General features: G+C 40.5%; 2 protein-coding genes across 4 annotated transcripts; one reads left to right on the top strand and one right to left on the bottom strand.

Moving 5' to 3' along the window:
• Positions 1–2,799: 2,799 nt before the first annotated feature.
• LOC148411792 (Golgi phosphoprotein 3-like) lies at positions 2,800–8,274 on the top strand. The gene is made up of 5 exons (XM_088435753.1): positions 2,800–3,212; positions 3,558–3,689; positions 3,958–4,072; positions 4,155–4,315; positions 5,416–8,274. The coding sequence occupies exons 1-5, from the start codon at positions 3,003–3,005 to the stop codon at positions 5,677–5,679; spliced, it is 882 nt and encodes a 293-aa protein (XP_088291879.1). The 5' UTR covers positions 2,800–3,002; the 3' UTR covers positions 5,680–8,274.
• A 144-nt stretch (positions 8,275–8,418) lies between these two features.
• On the bottom strand, positions 8,419–22,266 carry dhx29 (DEAH (Asp-Glu-Ala-His) box polypeptide 29). 3 transcript variants are annotated; one of them, XM_088435746.1, is made up of 29 exons: positions 21,992–22,266; positions 21,088–21,161; positions 20,891–21,004; positions 20,668–20,797; positions 20,465–20,601; positions 20,258–20,398; positions 19,383–19,509; positions 19,140–19,298; positions 18,815–18,992; positions 18,623–18,743; positions 17,199–17,594; positions 16,800–17,066; positions 16,549–16,692; positions 16,303–16,479; positions 16,017–16,157; positions 15,798–15,942; positions 15,235–15,355; positions 15,075–15,159; positions 14,917–15,005; positions 14,560–14,688; positions 14,410–14,485; positions 13,399–13,623; positions 13,189–13,325; positions 13,020–13,110; positions 12,480–12,761; positions 12,278–12,409; positions 11,380–11,476; positions 9,178–11,305; positions 8,419–8,853 (listed from the first exon to the last, which is right to left on the bottom strand). In XM_088435746.1, exons 1-28 carry the CDS (start codon positions 22,164–22,166, stop codon positions 11,250–11,252), a joined length of 4,146 nt encoding a protein of 1,381 aa, XP_088291872.1. In that variant the 5' UTR covers positions 22,167–22,266; the 3' UTR covers positions 8,419–8,853; positions 9,178–11,249. The 3 variants fall into 3 exon arrangements, with proteins under 3 accessions (XP_088291872.1, XP_088291870.1, XP_088291871.1); XM_088435744.1 differs by having other exon boundaries at positions 20,258–20,601; XM_088435745.1 differs by having other exon boundaries at positions 11,119–11,305; positions 20,258–20,601.
• Positions 22,267–22,289: the final 23 nt, after the last annotated feature.

Genomic DNA, 22,289 nt, shown 5'->3' with positions numbered 1-22,289 from the left:
TATCATCCACCATTAAACATAATTACGTCCCCGCTCTCCAGCGCCACACACTGTTTTGAGCTATTTAGAGATTCAGTAATTCACTTAGAGCGGGGGAAACTGTAAGCAAAGCTCTCTCGTTCACTCTCCTTGGGGTGTTGTCTTAAAAGAGCGATTGCATGTGTGTGTGTGTGTGTGTGTGTGTCTTACATTGAAAGAGGGCACCAGGGGTCAAGCCTTTTGCCAACTCCTGAGACAGGAAATGGCTCCAATATGAGAGGTCTCCGTGAAAGCTCCGGGGAGCCATTGGCGGCTCCTCATCCACAGCAGACCTCCATCGCCATCAGAGGGAGCGCAGATGACCTAAGTGAAAAATACAGATGTTTTGCACGGCTCATTTGAAACCATAGACGCCCTGCCGGGCTTCGCGAGGATATCGTGTTTAATTCAAAGTGGCAGTGAGGGCACAGGATGAGCATCTTTCAGGTACTGTGTTACGTAGTCAAGAAAGCAATATTTTTAAAATAGATATGGTTTGGACCTTACCAGAAAAACAGCAAAAAAGGTGAAATATGCGACATATGACCTTTGGCACCTTGAATGATATTGTTTACTTACCAAGAACAAAACATACAACATTTGGGGAACAAGAAAAACATCTAACTTTAGTCTGTATTATATAATATTATTATATTATATTATATTATATTATATTATATTATATTATATTATATTATATTATATTATATTATATTATATTATATTATATGATATTATATTATATTATATTATATTATATTATATTATATAACCCCAACGATCTTGGTTGAAGGAAGGTCTAAATTAGTACTAAATGAATTAAGTGTTATAGTCATAGAATTTAATGCATTTAATGTCATTGTACAATGAAATTGAAGATTTGAAGAGCTAAGGCCTAATAATAATAATAATAATAATAATAATAATAATAATAATAATAATAATAATAATAATAATATATAATAAAAGTAAAAAAATACAGGTAATTAAATATTTTTGGTAAGTCCTAAAATAATTGAATACTTTTGTAATCAGTAACTTAAAATAATTCATTTAGTTAGAACTTTGAGTTACTTTAGCTCCTACAGTTAACAATTGCTAAATGATTTCCTGTTTTTTCTAAAATTGTCTGGCATAAAATGAATTAAGTAGGAAAAGTAATCATTAAGTTGAAGTAGTTAAATTATAAAGTAATCAATTACTTTGAGAATGTAAGTACTTTAGCTACCTAATTATCTAGTACAAGCCATTTTAGACCCTCCTTTTGCCAAACACTTAAAAAATAAAAATAAAATAAGTATCTGGGATTTAATGTTTGTACTCAGTTTAAAAAAAAAAAGTGAAAATGTTTTCGTGAGTGAATGAGTTCAACTTATTTCTATTTCACTCTGGAAGATTTGTTATTTTTTTCCAATTGTGTGGTCCAGGTTCTAAATCATGTTAGTGCTGGAAAAACATTTTTTTCTTAGTTTTTTTTTTTTCTTTTTATATAATATCATAAGTAAGTGGCACTTGAGCCAGGGCGTGGACAAGTTTTATATCCAGCAAGTCTGTCATCTTTTTCAACCCAAATTTTGATTATAATCCAAATTTGACCAATGTTAAGTGTGGGACATTTTTGTTGAGGTTTCTTACTGCGTCCTTGGTTGGTGGAGCGCTGCCAATGAATGAAGACGGACACTCAATCAAATTTCAGACAATAGACGTACGTCATGGTGAGTCAGAAAAGCATAAGAATATGAAAATATGTAACAACAACGAAAACAAGAATGAATTCATCAGTTGCTTGGGGAAGCAACTTCCAAGAACGGAAATTACAGAAGCATACTGCCACCGTGTGCTCAAATTTGGGTAGTACATGCTTCACGTTGGTAAGAGGTGTTGGTACAGTAGAACCAGGGATTTTTAATTTGGAGCTTTTATTTTGAAATTTTGAAATAAAAACTATTGCTGTAAAATCATAATATGAAGACTTAAAATGCAAGTTATAGCAAGGAAAATCGTGAATTTCGCTTTTATTTCGTAATTTAGGGAAAACAATTGCGCGAGGTATGAGATGTACATTTTAAAGTTGGATCAGTTTGAATTGGGCTAAAAACCTGGTGTACAAACTACGGTCGGGGGGCCATTTGTGTTCTGTCATCTCCATGTTTGCGGCCCTGAGCCATATACTAAAAGTACAATTTAGCATTGCTTCTAATGCTATTTAGAAAAGTAATTTTAAAACGTTTGCGTTTAAATAACCTTTAAAGTGGGGAAAATTCCTAATTTACTTCATTAACATTAGCTGACATTTCTTTAACATTAATTGATGTAGATATTACTTAATAACTACTTTACCTCCAAAATGTGCAATCGATTTCTTGATTGATTTTCTCAGTGTTTAATAAGTTAAACTTTAAAAAAAAAACACAGCTTTTTATTTTTTGTATGGAGCCTTCAAAGGAAAAGCTTTGGACACGCAGTGGATACGCCAATTACTCAAAATAAAAGCATGCTGCTTGAATTTTGAACATGTAAAGGTTGGTCCCAAATCGGAGGGCAATATATCCAGGAATAAAAATGTATAATCATTATAATCATTATAAAAATAAAAGTAGAAGAACACGAATTTACTGCTTGCGTTTGTTTACAAAACACCTGGGAAGGGGACCTAAAATTTTAGCCATGTAGCTGTGCCTTTCTGACGACCATGAAGGCAACAACGATGCGTTCAGGTTCCGTTCGTGCCAGTATTCAAGAACGTCACCCCCCTCCTCTCCCCGCCCGCCCTCTCCACCATGTTGGCTGGATCAGGAAGTGGGCTGTAGCGAGTCGAAGGAGCTGGAATCCAAAGTCTGAGCACCAACGTTACCGTCCGTCTTCAATCTTCCCCCCCCGCATAGATTCCGCCACTTGCCCCATTCGACGTGCATGCTGGGCGGCCTCCCGCTCGCTCGAGGCAGCCACTTTTCTCCGGATCGGACCGTTTTGCAGCGCCAAACATGTCTTCTATGACTCAGAGAACCTCGGGCCTCGTCCAGCGGCGGACCGAGGCCACCCGTAGCGCCGCCGCCGACAAGGAGAGGGAACCCGACGCGGAGGAAGAGGACGCGCGTCGCGGCGATGAGGACGAGGACGACAAGGGGGACTCGAAAGAAACCCGACTCACTCTCATGGAAGAAGTACTGCTCCTGGGCCTCAAGGACCGAGAGGTGAGCGTCTTCGCTTCGGTCTAATCCGTCAACTAGCCCGTCGGTTGTTAGCTTGCTAGCTAACTCAACGTTAGCAAATGTCAACAAAGCTAACTTTAGCATTATCTTAGCTGTTTGTTAATTGACGCCACCGTGACAATAACCCCTCGAAACCTGACATTAATGTGCGTATTTCGAGTATTAATATCGATTAAAATTATTATCGTTGTATTTATATATTTGGAACCACATGCCACTAGTTTCTCTCGCTCGACCAACACGTCAGCGAGCAGACAAACAAGCGTACCTTTTTTTTGCTGTTTTTCCCTCCCCTCCCCCCTCCGAATTCGACCGACTCCTCCTCAGGGTTACACGTCCTTCTGGAACGATTGCATCTCATCCGGCCTCCGAGGCTGCATGCTGGTCGAACTGGCTCTCCGGGGGAGGCTACAGCTGGAGGCCTGCGGAATGAGGAGGAAAAGTCTGCTCTCCAGAAAGGTGAGGGCATATAATCATCATCATCGATCTGTGCAAAGGGGTGATTGTCAAACTATTTGGGGGTCCACGATCTGTACAAAAATGCTGTCATATTTGGCCAAGTGGATTCTCCACAATTCACGTGGGTTTATCGCCTGTCACACCTGAGAGCCTCTGTGTGGCAGCGAGGCACCAAACACACACAAAAGTTCTTCCTGCTCTGCCAGGATGTGAGCCACCTTGTTCAAATATGTCGTCGCCGATTTTATGTTTTTTTTTGTTTGCTAAGGTGATCTGCAAGTCCGACGCGCCAACCGGAGACGTGCTTCTGGATGAGGCCTTGAAGCACATTAAGGAGACGCAGCCTCCCGAGACAGTGCAGAGTTGGATTGAGCTGCTGAGCGGTGAGGCGTAGGACAAAAAAAAAAGGTTTGAAAATGTAAACTATTGTTGTTCACACTGATTTCCATCTCTTGGTCCCATTAGGGGAGACCTGGAGTCCCTTTAAGCTGCACTACCAGCTGAGGAACGTCCGGGAACGACTGGCCAAAAACCTGGTGGAGAAAGGCGTTCTCACCACGGAGAAACAGAACTTCCTGCTTTTTGACATGACCACGCATCCGCTCACTAATAGCACCATCAAACAGGTACAAAAATTTAGTTTCGATACTTTTTTTTTTCTTCCCCAGACCAATACCATTACGGGTACTCAACTCTTGAGTAGTCTCAGATACTGATACCAAGTCCTGATACCACTAGTCTTTTGAAACATAAAAAAATTACAGCAGATCATTTTAACCCTTTACTGGACACAGCGGCTGCTTTAGGCCAATAGTCTAAACCGGCAAAATTTCAGCCTTTATTAGGCACACATTTTTTCTATTTTTTAAGTCCTAAACAGGTAAGATTTTTCAGGCTTTTAGAGAAATTTAGGGCTACGTTCCAATTTAAGCAATGGCTGTTGGATGCTTTCAGCCATTTTGCCTGTTTAGACTATTGGTCACTGTGCCCAGAAAAGGGTTAAAACAAGATCTATCCGTACCAGTATGTACTAGTATGGAACGACAACAAAAATACTGATACCTTGAAATGGGGCCGCACAATTAATGGAATTTTAATCACAATCATGATATTGGCTGCCACGATTAATTAAGCTGATCCGAGGCGAATTTAACATTTAAAAAGCCAACTTTACATGTTAAATCATCATCCACTTTGTCATCCTACCATCAGGGGGCAATGTTTCTCACATGTTTGCATGATAAAAACTCTTTCTCACCCTAAAATATTATTTACCAGTGTGAAATGGCATTGAGTTTCTCGCCTAATTCCTAAAATATACAATTCTGAATATTTGGACCATTTTAACGATCAATTCTTGTGCTGTATTTTGTCTAATCTTAAAAAACATTTCACATCAAAGGGAAAGCATTGAAAGAAGGCACTAGGGAGTTGAAATTTCACCCAGCTGGTGAGAACACGGCAAAATTCAACATGGCATGACCACTTTGCTTCGCACTACCATCCATTGGATAAAATACTGCAAGAATGATGTGGAAGAAAGTCACCCAAAATTTGTCAAAATATTGCACAAAGTTTAATCGATATTCAAAAATATTTCTAGATTAATTTGGTTATCCATTACTTGTATGAGTTGATTAAATAGCTGCTCATATACAATTATCGATCATGTCACTGCGGCCAAGCCGTTCTGTGTTAAGTCTTGTGTACTTTTTGTTATGCTCAGCGGCTGGTGAAGAAAGTCCAGGATTCGGTTCTGGAGAAGTGGGTGAACGACCCTCACCGCATGGACAAGCGTTTGCTGTCTCTGATCCTACTGGCGCACTCGTCGGACGTGCTGGAGAACGCCTTCGCGCCTCTCCAGGACGACCAGTACGACTTAGGCATGAAAAGGGTGCACATGCTCTTGGAGCTGGAGCCCGAGAAGGAAAGCGCCAAACCCGGCGCCAATGAACTCATGTGGGCCGTGGTTGCCGCCTTCACCAAATGAGAAGGAAGAAAAACTTCTTTTTTTTTTTTCAGTTTTTTTTCCTTTTTTTTTTTTTTTTTTTACGCAAGCGATGCAGTTGGACCCTGATTTATTACTGAAGGACTTCAAACGAGACTAAGAGACAATCTAATCAGGTTGGGGGAGCCATTTTGTGCGGTCCACGTTGTTGTTAGTATCCCAGTGCAATCCCCATCGGTGGTGGGTGGGCGGGCTTCACCTGGTTCTGGTTAGAAATTATATCGGGAACGGACACTACACACGGAGGGAGAAAATGCCGGCTGGCGCCATGGTAACTATGAAGGAAGCGTCAACTTCCTGCTTCCACGCAGAACATTCAGCCAATCATGAGGCGGACGACGACAAAAAAACCCGTTTGAACATTTAGTTAACATCTTTTGTCAAAATTAAGGTCCATGTACTCGGACACTCTTTGTTCTGACAAGGAAGAGAAAGCGTCGTCTTTTGGCATCGGGATTACGCAATTTACTGCTTCGCCAGAGAACTATGTTGGAGTGAGTTGAATTTGGTCAAAATTAGTGCTTTGCTGACACCTTGTGGTACATACAGGCAATTAATAAATTTACTGGGACTCTGGGCTGTCAATTACGAAAATCGAGGGGAAACCGGCTTTCCGCTAATGTGTAATAGTTCAGCTAGCTAGTACTACTAACTAGTGAGGCAGAACTACAATGAGAAATTTGATAATACTATTGGCTTCAAGGATGCAAGCAGTTGACCACAGTTTAATCCTTTCGGCGCCCAGACAACATTTACAGTGCATATGCCTTTTTCGCTAACTATTTACTAGCCGCAACCTGTTGAAATTGTGATATCAAAATGTATATATTATTGAAAAAGAAACTGCCGCCTAAAGGATTAGACGAAGCGCGTTAGAGCCAAACAAAGGAGTCAATGGGGAAAAAAAACAAACGTCCTGAATGTTTTCATTCTCATGGACGACTAAAGTCGTTATTGGCATTTAACTGGTAATTGAAAACTGAATTGAGGACAAAGCTGACAAGTACATGGATCTTAACCTTCTTTCCCACGATGCCTCGTCCTGATATGCTTTTTTTTTTCCAGATATTGATTATTCTTTTTCCTTCATGGCATCTTGATTACGTAATATTGGGCGTCCACCTCTTTTATCCTGCAATTTATCACAAATTTTTTTGCACAGCTTGGTCGCGAGAACGGGAAGGTGGGAATGAGTTTCACCCGCCGTAATGGTTAAAAAAAAAAAAAAGTATATGCAGCTACAGAAAAGTGTCATTCCATAAAGCAGGGAGAGTAAGGCAGAGATATATATTTTTTATTTTAATTAGGGTAAATATTTGATATCTTTCTGACGCATTTGCCCCAAGTAGACGCAAAGTTTGATCGAGGTCGTCCGCCATGTTTGCACGTGCTAAAGCGCTACGAGGCAGCGAAACGGAACCTCCAAAGTCCAACGCCGGCAACTACTTTTACAAACATTTTCAAAATGAAGTGGAACCCTGATCATTTTGTCATTAGCAAAAAGTCCAAAATTCGCCTTTAATTGACATTTAAGTGCAATTAATGAAGAAAAAAAAAAAAGAATGGGGGCGCTATCGGATTTTTGAGTAAAACTAAAACGTTTATGACAATAGTCTGTTTTATCAGCGTTTACCTGTGCTGTGAAACAAACACATGGCTAGCATGAAAAGCTAACGTAGGTAGCTTACAGCTTTACCGTCAAAACACACAGTTAAAACGCATAGCACTAGTTACAGGAGATCTAAATCAATCTCTTGGCAAAAACAAGCGCTTGCTCAAGCCAGGAGCGAAAACAGGAAGTAAAAATCTGCCAAAGTAGTTATAAAACTGACACGTTTTTTTTTTTTTTTTTTCGTGGGGGCGGGTAGTAATATCAACAACAAAGTTCATTTAGTGATTAGCACAGATGCTAACGTGGCTAGTGTAGTTCCTAAAGCTTTATCGTGGGTTATAGCTATATATTTAAGCAACATACTACCATCCATCCATTTTATTAACCGCATGTCCTCACCGGGGTCGAAGCCTGGAGCTGAAATTTGCGACCTCTGAACTGTGAGGCTGGTGTGCCACAAAGTACCAATGGCGGCTGATAGAAATAAAATGGAGATAAAAACAAAAATCATTGGATTTTGGAGGTTCTGCACTTTTTTTTTTTTAGTCTGGATTATTTATTGGATATTATAAAAGCCCATCACTACAAAGAGGCCCTGCAAGGATAAAACAATTTTACACCCTAATTTTTTGTGGTTATGGTGCAGGGCTGACCCCCCCCCCCCAATAAATTTCCATCTATTCGATGGCATTTACAACCTTCCAATCCTACACAGCAACACCCAAAGGTGAAAGAAGGCAGGAAGAGCTGTTTGCATGCAACCGGCAGATGTAGCTCCAAGAAGAAGACGGCGTCGTCCTCTGTGTAATAAATTCTAATGATTATTAGTCGTTTTATGTGTTACGAGCTAACGGAATTGTACAAAAAGAAAAAAAAAAAAGGGATATGTCCTTTTCTCTCTATCTGTATGCTTTTGTATTACCACACAGAAATAAAGTAAAGGATTCTTTAAGTGCCTGAATTTAGCTCCTGTTGCTCTGGTGCTTTCTTTGAGAACTAGATCTGAAGAACGCTAACGTGTTTTTGGGTATGAATGCTACTTTTGGCGCACGATTGAAGATTACAAAGCTACTCTACTTGAACTACTAAACAATAACTACAATAATGCATGGAACCTCAGACAATGGTGAGTTTTATTTGTAAACTGTAAAACAAGTACAGGCTGATCATTTGTGAGTTCCTTTTTTTTTTTCAACAGTTTCTCTGAGGTGGTCCGGATGAAAATCCTCTGGCCAGGTCACATCCCTGCTTGGGCCCATCTTCACATTCGGCCTCTGGGCCTCCAATCGGGCGTCTTGCATCCACAACCTCTATCGTAGCTTAACAGGTTCTCCGTCAGGGTGACACCCGTTTCTTCTGTACATCATCCACGAATCAACCGTCACATCATCAGGTACCGCAGGACTTGATCAGGGTCTTGGGGTCCTTGGACAGGGCCCTCAACAGGCAGAAGGCCCAGTAAAGTTGATCGCCTATGTGGCGTAGCTCCAGGCCGACGCTCACGGCTGGGGTGGGTGGCATGTTCGGAGGATTGCTTGTCAATGCTGGAAGACATTTGGAAAGCGGTTGAGTCAATACGAGTTCAATATAAGGGGAGGCACACAAAATAAACAATCAAATCATGGATCAGAATTTAGGTCAACCGCTTTGTTACGGATAAATTACACTAAAAACAATACCATATAGACTAATAGATATAGACTTACAATATTAGCTATATAGATGACCACACTAGTATATCAGCGTTGAATGGAAAACTGGTCAAATAAATAAAAATAACAAATCCAAACGAAACACTTCAGAGTAAACGTAATCTATATGTGAGAAAAAAGACAAATATCTCAAATAGTAAACAAGTAAACACTCACCTTGACCTGTCATCTTGATCGACGTGTCTGAGCCAAAGTCAAAGAGGACAATAAAGTTGCACGACTTGCTTTCGTTAAAGAAGTCAACAAGCGAAACGCAAAACAACTATTCATAGCCGGCGACTTTATAAAGCAGCCGTGACGTCAAACCCGGAAGTGGTTTCTCTCACTGTGGTAGCATAGACAAAGCCGCATCACCTCGTTCTTATGATACGTTAACGTCTTCGCCATTTTGGACGTGTTCCGCCTATGATAATCAATGGACTTGTTTTATCAAGTGATTTTATTTATTTATAATTTTACAAAACGGCCTCAAAGGTAATCGAAAAATATTGCATGGAATTGAGTGTCATGTTTATCGTTGCGTGGGAGAATTGACACATTCAAGATGGCGACTACACTACGTATCACAACAAATTCGTTTCTATATGATGAATGTCTATACCTTTTGTGGCAGGTGACGAAAATGTGACGTCTATGGGTTACCTGTTCCAGTGTTTCGTTTTCGAAAAGTCACATGATTATTTCTGAACTCGATTAATACGCTAAAATTCATAATTTTATAACGAGAAACATTGTGAAATACGACGACAGTAAGACGCATTCTAAATTCAGAATACATTCAGTACCAACAAATATAATAAACTAAAGAGAACGGAAAAGTAAATAAAAAAAAGTGCCATCGAGGAAGCAAAACAAGCACCGAATAAAACAAATACATCATTCAAATAAAACATTTTACAAATGTCAATTTGCAATATGTATTTTGAAGATTTATTATCTAATTAAACACTTTATTTGATGCCTTTCAAATAATCGTTTGTCTCTCGTGCGATTACAATCACACAACACAGTTGCACTCAAGATCCATGTTTTTAAAATAGACAAAAATCTAAATGATCATATCTTTGTAATTGATGCAGACACAATAAAAAAGTACAGTTGTTATTGTTGCAAAAAAATTACATTTGCATAATAAAAATGAAGGTCTGTATTAAAAGTTTAGACCGTCCTCATTTACTGAAATAAGTCACGTTTGTTTTCTTTTTTTTTAATCTGGTAAAGTGTTTTTTTCCGTAAAGGTTATAGTTCAGTTGTATTTAACTTTTTAGCACAATACACACATATTGTAATTGCATTTAATCGTGTTTTCCTTTTGAATTAAATCATTACTTACTATAAGTAGTTTTGTTTTAGGGCGTTGCCTGGTGATAGCAAAACAAGTCAAGGCAAGGCTTCAAGTAGTGTATTGAAACGAGGATGTGGTGATGAAATGAGCAGTGTACCGCTGCCAAGTCATGTTACCAATGAGGTCATGTGAAAAATCACCTGTTTACAATTTCATACCTTTATGTAAATTATGTCAACTCGTTTGATAAGAATGAAAAAAAAACGTTAGGACCAGTTTCCATGTACGTTGAATAAATTAAAAAAACTCATTATTCCTTTTATGCAAATATTTATTATTGTTTATTTTTGTTTATTTGGTTTCACTCTTAAGTGCCGATGACTTCACCTGTATCACATGTTAATATCACCTTATGTAACTGTGATTTTTTTTTTTTAATACTTAGTCATCATGTTGACAAAACGTCATTTTCCTTTGAAGCATCGCTTAATTACTGTCCTTAATCTTGCTTATCAGGAGCTAACATTGTTAAGGTACAATGTTAGTGGATCTGTAACATTGGATCAATAACATTCTAAATATTCATATATTAAATGATAAAATTGCAACCATGCAAATCAGTAAGTAAGTTAGTATGGCCCTGGAAAGTCACAAATAAAAAATATTTTATTGTGACACTGTTTGGCAATGACAATTCATTTTATGATTCACAATTTCATCTGAAGAAGATGAAGATTCTCTTTCTTTCCCTGTACATGTGAACACCAAATTTGACCTCTGTGGTCCTGGGGTGCGGTTTTGGGGGCTCTTACCTTCTGGTAGCATGTGACGATTTTTCAATGAGTCCATATAACAATGATCGAAGATTATTAGCATGACTTGAAAATCCTCTGTGATCGTCAGTTCTTCATTATAATATCCACAATTTTGTCATTTGCATACATTATGCAGAGTGCTCGGACTTGATCAGCTCCAGAATTAATTGGATGGTCTTCTCACCTTTAAAATTTAAGGAGAAAAATAAAAAAAACATGATTTATATCAATATGGCGATGGAAGCAGTTTGGTTTTACCTTCCAAGTTCATGCGTGGGTTCTCCAGCTTCTTCTCCAGCAATGAGTCAAGCAGCTTCCTCAAGTGTTTGAAGATAACACCGATACGTACGGGAGCCTACAAAGTGAATGAACCTTATAAAGTTGTAAAAAAAGAGACACATTGCTTGAAAAAAAAAAAGTTTTTAATTTGGGAATGCAGTGAAGATATCTATTTTTTTTTACAAGCAGTGTGAAATGGATTACACGGGCTCTGAAACTGCCTGTTAGAAAAAAAAAAGTCTTAGTTAGCTATCCGCAAATGTGGCCTACTTTCACTGGTAAACGCTCCAAAAGTGAAGCTAGCATCTCGTTTGAATCGCCTTCTTCTTTGTCTTGTTTTGACTGGCAAACGGTCAAATTCAATAAATAAATAAATAAAATATCCAGCTAGGGCTTGTTTTCAAAGAAAAACTGCCCCAAACCACCTTGGAGAAAGTTAGCCGAGCCTAGCTTCTATCAAATGTTGGTTTTGACTAAAAATGGTTGAAAAATCCAGCTAGCAACTACTTAGCTAACTAGAATACATAACTGATTACTTAATCACTTAATACGTAATGACCTAAAGTAATGTATCATTTTAGAACTCAACCCTTGTGCAGTATTTTGTCCAATCCTCTGATCTAAACAAAGAAATTTTACAACAAAGGGAAAACATCGAAAGAAGGCACAAGGGAGCTGAAATTTCACACAGATTGTCAGTTAAAGTTCAAAATGGCACCACCACGTAGTTATCACCCCACCAGGAGTGCGCCATCCATTGGCTAAAACGTGAGAAAGATGCGGAAGAAAATGACCCAAAAATGATCAAAATACTGCACAAGGGTTAAAATCTATTTTTGACTGCAAAATAGTCCAAACGTGCATATGTAATAGTAACCTGGAAATGTATCCATCCGTCCAGTGTGATGAGGCGTTCCCTATGTTGAATATCGATGTCACCACCAAACAGCAGCATGGGGAACGGTGAAATGAGAGTGGTGTCTCTCAGGTAGATCTTGGTGTACTTTACCTGACCACACGTTCAATATCCTTGTTAACATTTCAGATAATATCATAATCAACACGGCGAGACTTCGAACCTTCTCTTGGTAAAGCAACCAGCCGTGGGTCTGCAGATTGCGATTGACAGACGACGGGTGCACCTGCGCTCGGCCCTGAGGCGTCTCCGCCGAGCACGCCACTCGCTCAAGCGCGTCCACGGAGGTGACGCACAGCACGCGCGCCACGCTGTCGTACAGGCCTGCCGTCAGCGCCGCCCCCAGCAGCGACACCGGCGGATTGGACGCTGCGGTGGGTTGAGGCGTACGTGATGAACAAAAGCCCGCCTGCTCCATCATCTTCATCAGCTCCTGCTTCACGTCCTGCATTGGAAAGACTTCATTTGAGACTCCCGCTTCACTTGATGTATTTTAAACACACTTATTTTTTTAAAAGGGAAGTCAAGCCCAAGATTTTCTTTGCAATAGTATTTCCTATGTGGCCCCAGCAGCACAATCATGACAGCCATTTTTTTTTACCTGTTGTCAGCTGAAAATGACAACGTAGTTGCTTAGGTAACAACCAATCACAGCCTAGTTTCTGAATGCTGCGTGGTCATGTGCCTGATGGATGTGTCTTACCTCTATCGTGGCAAGCGCGGCACGGTTGAGGAAGTGTTTCCGACAAAAGGACATTTCTGCTTTGTGTCCTTCCTTTTGGGAATTTTTCCAGCTAAAACACAGAATAACTTTATTACTCACTCCCTGCTCAAATCAGCCCGAGATTGTAAAAATGAAGTCCGTCCATTACCCGAGATATGCGTTGTAGATGGTCATGTGGTCAGAGTTGGCCAATGCCAGTCCAGCTTTGGCCAGGTTGGCTTCCTCCTTCCTGTTCATGGGTGTGGAGAAGGGAGACTTCTCCGTGATGGCCGCCGCGATGGTCGCCTGGAAATGCGACGCGGGCGCTTATTATCATCAACGTCGGCCGTGACGAAAAGGCACAAAATGGAGGACGTACGATAGGCTCCAGGCATCCCAAAATGGCGGCGTAGATGAGCATCTTGCCGATTTTGACGTTGACCGGCAGGTTGGAGAGGTGTTGGCCCAGCGGGGTGAGCAGGTGACGGCCGGGCTGGCAGGCGCCAATCTTACGCAGCAGGTTGACGGCGTTCATCACGGACTGAGGCTGCGGGGCGTCGAGGGCGCCGCTCAGGAATGTTTCCGGGGAGCCGTACTCGCATTTCTAGAGGAGAAAAATAAAGAAATAAATAAAAGAATTGCCATTAGATTCTACATAGGCATCTGAAATGTATGCTAGTATAGTATGTGTCGTTTTGTTGTGTCAAATTTCAATGGCTGACATTCAAAATGCATACTAAAAAAAAATCTGTATATATGTTTTCAGTGACGATATAAAGAATGTATATTTTTTTTCATAAATTTGCATCATTTTGCTCATCAGTGATTTACATTTTAATTGTTTAACTTCAGATATTTTTTTTTAAACATTAAAACAGAATAAGATATGTATTGAATTATTGTTATTTAATGTGATTAGTTATATCTTTTACATATCTTTTAGTGATTTTTTTTTACACATTTACAAAATGTGGTAGGGTTATGATTTGTATTTATTATATGAATGTTATTAACATGCAGAGCATTTTTTTCACATATGAAAATAGGGAAAAACTGTATTTTTTTACATTATTGTTAATTAAATATATAACTATAAAACAAATATATATTCCTTTAATTGAATTTTTATTAAACACAAAAAATCTTGTTTTTGTTGAAAAGTAACAAAAAAGACAGAACTATATGAAAAAATATAGATAATCTTTCTATTGCCTTGCAAGATAATAAAACCAAGATAACCGCAATTATGTGTTTAAAAACAACATCTTATGCATGAATTGATAAGAAAAAGTAAATTCTGCTCTCATATCAGTAGGGCACACAATGTTCCTTTTTGATTGCTTCTTCTTTCTCTCTCACAACAATCTACCACGTAACCATTTCGTTTTACCATAATATGAAGACAGAGCTCCTCCAGGGGGACGCGAAGTATCTCTGGAATGGAGTAGTCCATGAACGCATCAAATCTGAGGAGAAACACAATCAATGAAGTCGTGATTTTTTTTCATTCCCGTTCCAATCATAATCTGCCCCATTTTACCTGTACTTTGGGTAAAGCCTGAAGCAGAAGCCGTTTCGGACGCGTCCTGCTCTGCCCTGCCTCTGGAGGGCGCTGGCTTTGGACACAAAGGTCTCCACCAGAGAGCTCATCTGGCTGCTTTCGTGGTACCTAAATAAAACAGGACATATTACACACTATGTACCAGTACGAGCATAAAAAAATATGCTCAAAAGGAATCTGCGCTATTACAGCAAAGTCAGATATTTTTGTGTTAACTCCTTTACTGCCACTGACGGCTATAGACGTTTGATCAATATTTTACCGGACTGTCATTGACATTTGTGTAAGTCAAAAATACACGCTCATTTGAATGGAACTATCTTGATTATGCCTTACTTATTCTCCTTTGTTTTTCCCGTGTCGATGACAAACACAACGTCAGGAATGGTCACGCCCGTCTCGGCGATGTTGGTGGACAACACAATCTGGCCAGGAAAGATAAAAGCAGAATTTATAGCGCTCCTCTTAGAAGCTTTATTTCCAAGGTGTAGTACCTTCCTAACGCCATGCGGGGGCACCGTGAAAGCTGCAGCCTGCTCCTTTGACGACAGGGTGGAATGCAGAGCAACAATCCTGTACCTTTAAGCGACACACGGCGGTTTCCGGCATTCAAGAAACTGGGATTTGAATTTGTCTTTCAATTAATTGCTTCACCTATTCTTGTCCTTGAAACGCTTGTCTGAGGACAGCAGGTCAAACAGCTGCTGGATGTGAGCCAGACCAGGAAGAAAGACCAGAACAGCACCACCCACTGCTGTGAATTGTGGCGCTTTATCTGGAAACAGCAAGGACGGGGAAAAAAAAACTGCAATTTAATTTTCTGTTGTTAAAAAGAGAGTGAAATGTGGTTGTTTTTTTTTTTTGTAATTACTCAGAGTTGAAATATGGATTTTTTTTTTTTTTTAGTATTTAATGCTATCACATTTTAGGGAATTATATAAAAATAGCGGGCAGTTTTATTAGATTTTTTTGGTTCTCTGGTAATTAAGTTTTTACTCATTACCAAAAAGATAGGTGGAAGTATTGTTTTTTTTTTGTTTTTTTAAATTCGGTTTCTATTATTCGAATGCGTTTTCCCCCTCAAAACTACATTTCTGTCCATAATTTAATCAAATCAGGGTAACGTGGCAAAAAATATACATGCGAAAAAGTGGGTTATTTCATTAATAACTCATGACATTCTCCCCATCTTTGAGCATTATAATTTTGTGTGGTACCGAGGTAGCCGACGAGCTCCACCAGCAGGTCCATGTTAATCTTGTTGGGGTTCATGTACTGCAGCACCTGGCGAGTCCTGCTGCTGAAGTGGTCCAGGTCAGGACCTAAATCCCACCCTGACAATGAGTCCCTCACAATCAGCTCCTGAAAACAATCAAAATGGGCGCTTGTTAGTAGACAACCAGAAATAGAACCGCGACTGACAGCAAGATGTTTACCTGGTGCTGTAATGTCTTTCCGCCTTTTTGCGTGACGGTGACGCTTACTTCCTCTTCCTCTTCCAGGACCTTCTGGCAGTATTCAGAGTCCTTCTCCAGGACATAGCCTGTCTCCTCAACAATGTCCTCTAAATGGAATACCTGAAAGCATGAGCGGCATGTTCCTGACATAAAGGGAAAACCATGCTAACTGTTGTCAAATAAAAAGTAGGGCTGCGATGATTGAAATATTATAAAAACGGGTTGAAAAAAAAATCTACGGCAAGAAGTCACTCCTTATGCTAACCTCCACTGGGAAGGTTCGTCCTGGGATGTTGAGCACGGGGCAGCGGTTAAAATAGTTTGAGAACTTGTGGCAATCGGCGGTGGCGCTCATGAGGATCAGCTGCAGGTCCGCCCGCCTGGAGACCACGTCCTTCAGGATGGTGAGCAGAAAATCCGACTGGACGCTGCGCTCGTGCACCTGCGGACATTTGCCAGCGGTCATTTGGGATGACGGTTGAGAAATTTTGCAAAGTAGCGTTTGCAGGACCTCATCCACGATGACGTGCGTCAGGGTGCTGAGGTGCCGATCGTGCTGGAGTTTCCTCAGCAGAACTCCGGTGGTGCAGTACAACAGGCGAGTCCATTCACCCGATTGGTTCTCCATCCTGATCTGGTAGCCGCACAGCGACGACTGACGAAAACAAAAACAAAAAAAAGTGTTGTAAGTGTATATACTTTTTTTTCCTAAATGTCAATCAAGTGTAAAAATAAGCTATCTGCATAGTAAGGAGCGTTCACCTTTGAGCCCGGCCCATCCTGGCAGCCGAGCTCCTGGCTGACTCTGCAGGCCAAACTCATGGCGGAGATCCGTCGGGGCTGCGTGACGACGACGTTGCAGGCTCGGGCCGCCCCTCCTCCGAGCAGAAGTTCGTCCAGCAGAAACTGTGGGATCTGTGTGCTTTTTCCGCTGCCCGTCTCGCCGGCAACCACTACCACACGGTGGCGCTGCAATGCTTCCAGTATCCGTTGCCGGTGCTGGAAGACGGGAAGCTGCTCTCTCTCCGCCTTAAAGCAAACACAAAAAGTAAAACTAAAAACCCAAAACACCAACTCTATCTATTTTTTTTAATGAACTTGGTCTTAATTTTTATTGCAAATGAGCAAGGGTGTGTAGACTTTTTATTCCCCCTCTCTCACCAGAAGTCTCTGAGCCAGAGGGGATGTCCTGAGCTTCATGAGAAGTTCTCTTGACTTCCGCAGTGCTAATACCTGTTCCCTCTCACCTCCCCTTCCCTCCATCTTGCCCTCCACATCGCCTCCTCCTTTCTCCACAATATCAAGTGTAGCTAGGTTTTCCCAGGAGTCCTCCGCTTCCTCCTCCTCCGCAGCACCAAGCCGGGCGGGGCCGTCGGACTGAGACTCTAACCCTTGATGAAGGTGCTGCTGCTGCTTGAGGCGGGTCAAGAGTCGGGCGATGAACTGGTCTCGGGGCTTGTTGGCAGCACTGCGCGTTTCTTCCTGCTGCTGCTGCTCACCGTCCCGCCACTCCAGCCACACGTCCCGGTACGTTGGGGGGAGGAGTTGGTGCACCGACTAGAATCGCAAACATACAAAATGAAATACAAATCAAACGAGGTCACACAATTCAGCCTTTGAAGTACTAATGTCCTCATTTTCAGTTTGTCATTACAACTCATTCTATCTGTAGTGATAGACATATCTCTAAAGGACCACAAAAGATGAATGTGGTTGTATGAATTTGTTGGAATATAGGTTTGTGTTTTTATGGGTTTTTTTTTTTATTGCAATTTCATTTAGCCTTTAAGCATTTATTATGCATCATGGCACTCATGTAAAGACATTCAAATCAATTTTAGTTACAGCGCTCTTTAGGTATTTATACATTTTCGGACATTCTTAAGTCTCGTAAATATTATATTGTGGGGTTTTTTTTGTTTTGTTTTTTTACAATTTTCTAACAATTAGTTATAATGTTGCTTTATCTATAAAATATAAAAATATATTACTTATTTAATTCCAATAATTGTCCCAATAAAATACTGTTCAGTTATATTTTTAATTTGATTTGTATTTTAGAAATGCTTTTCTGTTTTTTATTTAAAATGATAATAATATATTAATATAATAGAATAATATTGCTATTTACAGCTTTCCAGAGATGTCATGTAAAAAGTAACAGTAGTATTATCTACACACATTTGTTTATCCTACTTTACATAAATACATAAATGCTTTTAGAATAAAAATTTGTAATGAACTAGTAGTATTACTAAGTCATTACATCTAAACGTTTTATGAATATTTGCATAGTGATTGATGTATTCATCCATCCATTTTCTGAACCGCTTAACTTCACTGAGGCCATTCATATATACGGTATTTTTTCATTAAATGTTTCCATTCTTGTCATAGTAGCGTGCAAGAAAATATGGACATGACATTAAATGTCTTGAATTCTAAGTCTTACACTTAAATAATGCCAAATAAGCATATTTTCCCTGTCAATAATGGCTGAATTTGAATCATCTCGGCACTTTCATTTAACTGCAGGCAGGAAGTCGTGCAATGGAATTGAGTGCCACCTGCTGGTAAACACAGACCTGTCCTTTCACCAAGTTGTACAGTGCCAGAGTGGCGCCGAGATGCTGAGCCTGCATGCTGTCCTCGGTCAAGATGGTTGGACAAACTTCCAAGACATCCTCTGCCCTCTGAACGCGCACCCTTGAGTCATTCAAAACATGTCAATAAAACGCTATCAACAACAACCTCGGGACCAAAAAAGTGCCACTTACTTGCACCTCCAGTATCTGCCTGCAGGCACCTTGTGGAAGGCCGGCGCCGGACTTTTGGGAAGGTTTTTGCGCACCCAGTCAATTAGGAACTGTTTAGGGGACTTTCCTGTCCAACTGCGTGCCGTATAGTCAAAATTCCGAATGTCCTTCGGCTCGTTCTTTTTCTTCTGCTGCGTGACTGCAAAATAATAAAGATTCCAATTTATGGTAAGCCGAGTTCCTACGTTTATGAGTAAATGCAAGAAAAAACACCCACCCAGCTGCTCCCCGCCAAAAAAAACAAACAAACCACAAGTATGTGTATATTTACATAGGGTGGATGTACCTTTGTCTGCTGGTGCCTCTTTTTCCGCCTTTTCAAACAACTTGAAACCAATTTCATCTTTGTCCTCACTGACACGTGGCGTCATCTTCTCCTTTTGGGGCACTTCCACCACTTTAATGGCCGGGTTGAATACAGGGTGGGACTCTAGTGGCTTCATTTCTAACACGTTTTGGTAAAAAATATATTTTTTTTGTTTACGTTCCCACATTCCCGAGTTGAAATGCAGAAAAAAATATTTAGAACCTTGTTGTATGATACGTATTCTGTCTTGCGCCATCCGCTGAGCCGCCTTGTCGCCTTTGGTTTTGGCCGCCATTGCCATTTCTTTCGCATCATAGAGCTGAGCAGTCAAGATCAAGTACCTGTCGTTCTGCAATGCAAATATCAGCAAATTTAGTTGCATTTTCTTCCAGTGTTTACCCTAGCTTGCAAATAGTAAATAAATGGAACATTGTTATTTTCTCATGATACAAATGAGAAAAAGCCTAGCGGGAAACATACACGTAAATAACATCAAAACCTCACAATTTAGTAAGGTAGAAATTTCTTCACAAAAAAGTGTGGAGAAAAAAAAAAAGTCTACATTTGTTGCAAGTATGCCATGAGAATAGCTATTTTAACTAAAAATAATGTTGTTGTCATTTTCATGTTGTTGGGTAGTGAGTAACTAGCAAGATTTTTTTGGTCAGTTCTTACGCCACATGCCCTTTTCGATAGATCTTCTTTTTTTAATTGGGGCGCTAAACAGCAATTAAAACAGTAACGTTTGCGTGAATGGTGAAATTGTGTACCTTTACCGAGGACTGACTTACTCTACAAGGCTAAACCTAGTTATTACACAGAAACAAGTATAATGTTACAATTGTTATTATCGTATTATTTAAATAATTCATTGTGGTACAAGACATACAATATTACATCTAATGCTACAATAATAAAAGAAGCATAAGAAAAAATAGTTTACTCTATACAGCACGTTTGCTAAAATATTCCAGTGTTATTTTTTCAGTGCAGCCTTTAAACTCTTTAAAAAAGCACAATCACAGTACAATAAGTGTATAATTCCAATAGTAACCCTAATTCAAATAATAGCTTTGTCTGTCTTTCATTTTGCTTACCGGATCAAACTTTTCATCCAATTCCGGGTTGCGTTGCGAAATCTTCTTTCCTTCCTCCTCGTCATCCTCTTCATCGCTGCTCTGCTCAGCGTATCTTAAGATCCAGTCCTTCATGCGGGCGTCATCATCCTGCAAGGACGCCTGGACAACACAAATGTGGTTTGGGTGTAAGATAGGACATGGCTCCCTGTCTTTAAAAGTGCTCACCTTGCTGGTGTTTTTGGAAAGGGACATTTTAGGGAGCTCGGGGCTTGGGGTTCTGGGGCGGACGGGAAGCTGGAACCTAGGTCTGCTCTTTTGGCTCTCCTCCTGCATCTGCTGGCTGAAACCATCAGGCAGCTCCTCTGCGAATTCAATGCGTTACATGGAGCAGGTTGAAGGATGATTTTAGATTATATTTTCATAGTTACCATCTCGCAGATTCAGGCAGAGCCAGTCGAGGGCCGAGTGGAGATCGCCGCCATAGAGCACGCTGCTCTTCATGGCCTCCTCGATGTGCTCCCGTTTGAAGTTGAATTTCTGCAGGGCCGTGTACAGATCCTACACACACAAAATAGCAGAATGTTTTATTCTGGAAATAGCTTCTTTTTTTTCCTCTAAAGAAAAACAATGTGTGATCGCATTCAACCTCACCAAAAGCTTCTTGTTGGTGAGTCTTCCCGACACGGGCCCTTTATCCCCATTTTCCTGCCGAAAGTCGTTGATCAGTTTTATGATCTTTTTCTCCAGGTCAGCTTGGATGGAAACCTGTGACAGATGCACCCCCACCACAGTATTTACAAAGAGGTGCACTGGAACAAATTATAGGGAAAATTAATAACTCCACTCACTTTTAGTATGGATTTATCTGACACACCACCTGTGTCCACCTGGGCAGTGTTGGTCAGACTGTAGGTCTTTGGAGCTGAAAATAGAATAGTATTGAAAAGAATGCCTTTATTACTATTGTACAGTAGATATACAATGAAGGTATGACATGAAATAGAATAGAAATCAAGGTTCACAGGAGTACAATTGTGAGTTTTTTATGAGCCCTGTAGTGCTGACCAGAGGGAAAAAGTTTGAAAGCATGATGAAAAGTATGAGTTGTGTCCCCGACAACGTTCCTCACGCTGCTTAGGTAGAAAAAACTGGCAATGTCGCTCCGGGTGGGCAGAGAACATCCAGACATTCAGCATGCTACGGTAATTCGCAGCAGTTAGTTCTAGTAGGTGGAGGACATGAGTCACAAGGGTAGACTCAAATTTAAACCGCACATTTTAGGACGTGAGACCTGCTTTGCTAAGACCTTTGAAATACTGGACTTGACTGACTTGTGGTATTCATGGGGCTCAATTCAACTCAGACTTCCACTGCAAAATAAATCTGGCATGTTAGCCAATGAAAGTACAGTGTGCAATTTGTTTTGAAAGCAATAATATAGCTACAACAGATATCAAATGAAATGGAACAATTTAGTAGAGCTAACTAATGCAAGAAGCCATACAAAGGGGCTAGTGTCTGAAACTAATCGTGACTCAATGTAATACTATTTTGTAGTGTAAGGAAAGACATCATATTTCAGTGTTGTGTCATTGGTGTTGAAGTATTATGCAGGTGTGCCTAATGTAGTGTCCAGTGACGACCCCCCCCCCCCCCCCACACACACACACACACACACCTCCACATGTACAAAAGGGGTTAAAAAAAGACGTAGAATAAAAGTAGATAAGGTAATGAAGTTCAATTTGAAACCTTTAGGCTTGTTGTCTTTGGCTGCTTTGCTCAGCTTGTCGCTCCCAGGTTGCTTCTTCGGCTCGTCCGCCGCACCGTTGCCGACGGCGGTCGGCGCACTAGCCCGGCCTGTTGCAGCCACAGTTCCCGCTGCAGTGACAGCCGGCGGAGTTGATTTTTTCTTCTTGCCACCCATTTAGCCACCCACGGTCGAAAAAAGACCGTTTTGTGTACCTCCTGAAAGAAAACGAACCACGCTACATGCGCCTTAATTTGTGCGTGTGGAAATTATCGTTTTTTTTGGAGCTACGTGGCCACC

Source organism: Hippichthys cyanospilos, chromosome 15 (assembly GCF_059441005.1).
Source record: "Hippichthys cyanospilos isolate Australia breed blue-spotted pipefish chromosome 15, RoL_Hcya_1.0, whole genome shotgun sequence".
NCBI classification, from domain to species: domain Eukaryota; kingdom Metazoa; phylum Chordata; class Actinopteri; order Syngnathiformes; family Syngnathidae; genus Hippichthys; species Hippichthys cyanospilos.
This window is presented reverse-complemented; position numbering and strand designations above follow the sequence as displayed.

Coding starts and splice junctions, on each gene's coding strand:
- dhx29 (XM_088435744.1), bottom strand. CDS start 22,166: ATGGGTGGCAAGAAGAAAAAATCAACTCCGCCGGCTGTCACTGCAGCG. Junction 21,005..21,087: donor CAGATAAATCCATACTAAAA/GTGAGTGGAGTT, acceptor CATCTGTCACAG/GTTTCCATCCAAGCTGACCT. Junction 16,158..16,302: donor GACGAACCTTCCCAGTGGAG/GTTAGCATAAGG, acceptor TCATGCTTTCAG/GTATTCCATTTAGAGGACAT.
- LOC148411792 (XM_088435753.1), top strand. CDS start 3,003: ATGTCTTCTATGACTCAGAGAACCTCGGGCCTCGTCCAGCGGCGGACC. Junction 3,213..3,557: donor TGGGCCTCAAGGACCGAGAG/GTGAGCGTCTTC, acceptor ACTCCTCCTCAG/GGTTACACGTCCTTCTGGAA. Junction 3,690..3,957: donor AAAGTCTGCTCTCCAGAAAG/GTGAGGGCATAT, acceptor TTGTTTGCTAAG/GTGATCTGCAAGTCCGACGC.